The sequence below is a fragment of the Haliotis asinina genome, chromosome 9 (genome assembly GCF_037392515.1).
Source record: "Haliotis asinina isolate JCU_RB_2024 chromosome 9, JCU_Hal_asi_v2, whole genome shotgun sequence".
Classification (NCBI taxonomy): Eukaryota; Metazoa; Mollusca; class Gastropoda; order Lepetellida; family Haliotidae; genus Haliotis; species Haliotis asinina.
Genome location: NC_090288.1, coordinates 36,961,066 through 36,963,451, shown reverse-complemented (window position 1 = coordinate 36,963,451; position 2,386 = coordinate 36,961,066). Strand labels below are relative to the sequence as shown.

Sequence of the window (2,386 nt, the reverse complement as noted above, 5' to 3'; positions counted from 1 at the left end):
CCTGCATTTCCTATCAACACTTCAAACCAACATGTTCCTAATCCCATTTTTTTTACATAAAGATGAAATTCTAAAAACGGAAATTAAACTTGCTCCAAATACTCCTTTCATAAACATACATTTCAAAAATTGTTTAGCTCTCTCTCTCGCAGTTATTAGAAAGTCCTTTTAACTGAAAGCACACTGGCCATTGATCTGACAAGTATCTCGATGAGGCCAGGATGACTGCTATACTCTTAGGGTTAAAACGTTGAAATGACTGTGTGGCATATAATGCATACACAGATTGCTGGGGCTCTGGCTTTTGATCACGATGTTATCTGACAATGTTTGCAGTTCGGCACATGATTGTCATTCACTCATATTTGAATCATGACAAACATATGCTCTGTGGTCAAGCCAAAGTATTGGTATACTTTCAGAATTCATGAAGTTACATAGAAGTTTTCATACGTGTTCTGTCATGTTTTCAGAGTGGGTCTTTTGTCCCAATGATTCTATGCACGGCTCTGATCTATATCTATTTGCCTTCTCCAAACTCATGTGGTCTGTGTCTAATAAAGATGATCTCCAAATGGGTCTGATCTATGTTCAGTAGGGAAATCTCCACAGGGTTCTGCTCTATGTTCAGTAGGGAAATCTCCACAGGGTTCTGATCTATGTTCAGTAGGGAAATCTCCACAGGGTTCTGCTCTATGTTCAGTAGGGAAATCTCCAACGGGTTTTGATCTGTGTTCAGTAGGGAAATCTCCACAGGGTTCTGCTCTATGTTCAGTAGGGAAATCTCCACCGGGTTTTGATCTGTGTTCAGTAGGGAAATCTCCACAGGGTTCTGCTCTATGTTCAGTAGGGAAATCTCCACAGGGTTCTGATCTATGTTCAGTAGGGAAATCTCCAGGGGGCTCTGATCTGTGTTCAGTAGGGAAATCTCCAACGGGTTTTGATCTGTGTTCAGTAGGGAAATCTCCACAGGGTTCTGCTCTATGTTCAGTAGGGAAATCTCCAACGGGTTTTGATCTGTGTTCAGTAGGGAAATCTCCACAGGGTTCTGCTCTATGTTCAGTAGGGAAATCTCCACAGGGTTCTGATCTATGTTCAGTAGGGAAATCTCCAGGGGGCTCTGATCTGTGTTCAGTAGGGAAATCTCCACAGGGGTCTGCTTTATGTTAGGTATGGACATCTCCACATGGTTTTGATCTGTGTTCAGTAGGGAAATCTACACAGGGGTATCATCTATGTTCAGTAGGGAAATCTCCACAGGGTTCTGATCTATGTTCAGTAGGGAAATCTCCAGGGGGCTCTGATCTGTGTTCAGTAGGGAAATCTCCACAGGGGTCTGCTTTATGTTAGGTATGGACATCTCCACATGGTTTTGATCTGTGTTCAGTAGGGAAATCTACACAGGGGTATCATCTATGTTCAGTAGGGAAATCTCCACAGGGTTCTGATCTATGTTCAGTAGGGAAATCTCCAGGGGGCTCTGATCTGTGTTCAGTAGGGAAATCTCCACAGGGGTCTGCTTTATGTTAGGTATGGACATCTCCACATGGTTTTGATCTGTGTTCAGTAGGGAAATCTACACAGGGTTCTGCTCTATGTTCAGTAGGGAAATCTACACGGGTATGATCTATGTTCAGCAGGGAAATCTACACAGGGTTCTGCTCTATGTTCAGTAGGGAAATCTACACAGGGTCTGATCTATGTTCAGTAGGGAAATCTACACAGGGTTCTGCTCTATGTTCAGTAGGGAAATCTACACAGGGTCTGATCTAAGTTCAGTAGGGAAATCTCCACAGGGTTCTGCTTTATGTTCAGTAGGGAAATCTCCACAGAGTTTTGATCTATGTTCAGTAGGGTTCACTCAGGGATCTATGTTCAGTTGGGTTCTACACGGGATCTACTGGTCCAGATGATCCAGTGATCAACAGCATGAGCATCAATATGTGCAAATGGGAACCGATGACATGTGTCAACCAAGTCAGCGAGTCTGACCACCCGATCCCGTTAGTCGCCTTGCACAGCAAGCATGGGTTGCTGAAGGCCTATTCTACAGTGGACCGTCATGGGTCCAACCATGACTTAAATCTCAGGCACCTGAATATCATGTTGAAGTAACCAAAACACACCAAACATGAAACATGGTCAGAACATTCTACAATACTGACCTAATTACAGGAACCTTAAATAAATCTACAGTATCCTCAAATTTCTGGCTCATCAACCAAAATGGATACAAGTCATCTAACATCAACCAAAAGAATAACAGTAATCCACATCCGACATACACCAGAAATGTTCCAGAGAAAACCAATCCATAAGAGCTGATTGGCAGTTACCCCAGAGCACAGCTGATGCTGTGTAATAGCTGTCATAATAAAATTGCTAA

The 2,386-nt window shown here is 42.9% G+C and overlaps 1 protein-coding gene across 1 annotated transcript; it reads right to left on the bottom strand.

The window, feature by feature from the left end:
* Window positions 1-520: 520 nt before the first annotated feature.
* LOC137297225 (fibrous sheath CABYR-binding protein-like) lies at window positions 521-1,180 on the bottom strand. Its single transcript, XM_067829238.1, has one exon. It carries the CDS (start codon window positions 1,178-1,180, stop codon window positions 521-523), a length of 660 nt encoding a protein of 219 aa, XP_067685339.1.
* Between the last annotated feature and the right edge of the window lie 1,206 nt (window positions 1,181-2,386).

Bases quoted from the DNA above. Each gene is read 5' to 3' on its own strand.
- LOC137297225 (XM_067829238.1), bottom strand. From the start codon at position 1,180: ATGTCCATACCTAACATAAAGCAGACCCCTGTGGAGATTTCCCTACTG.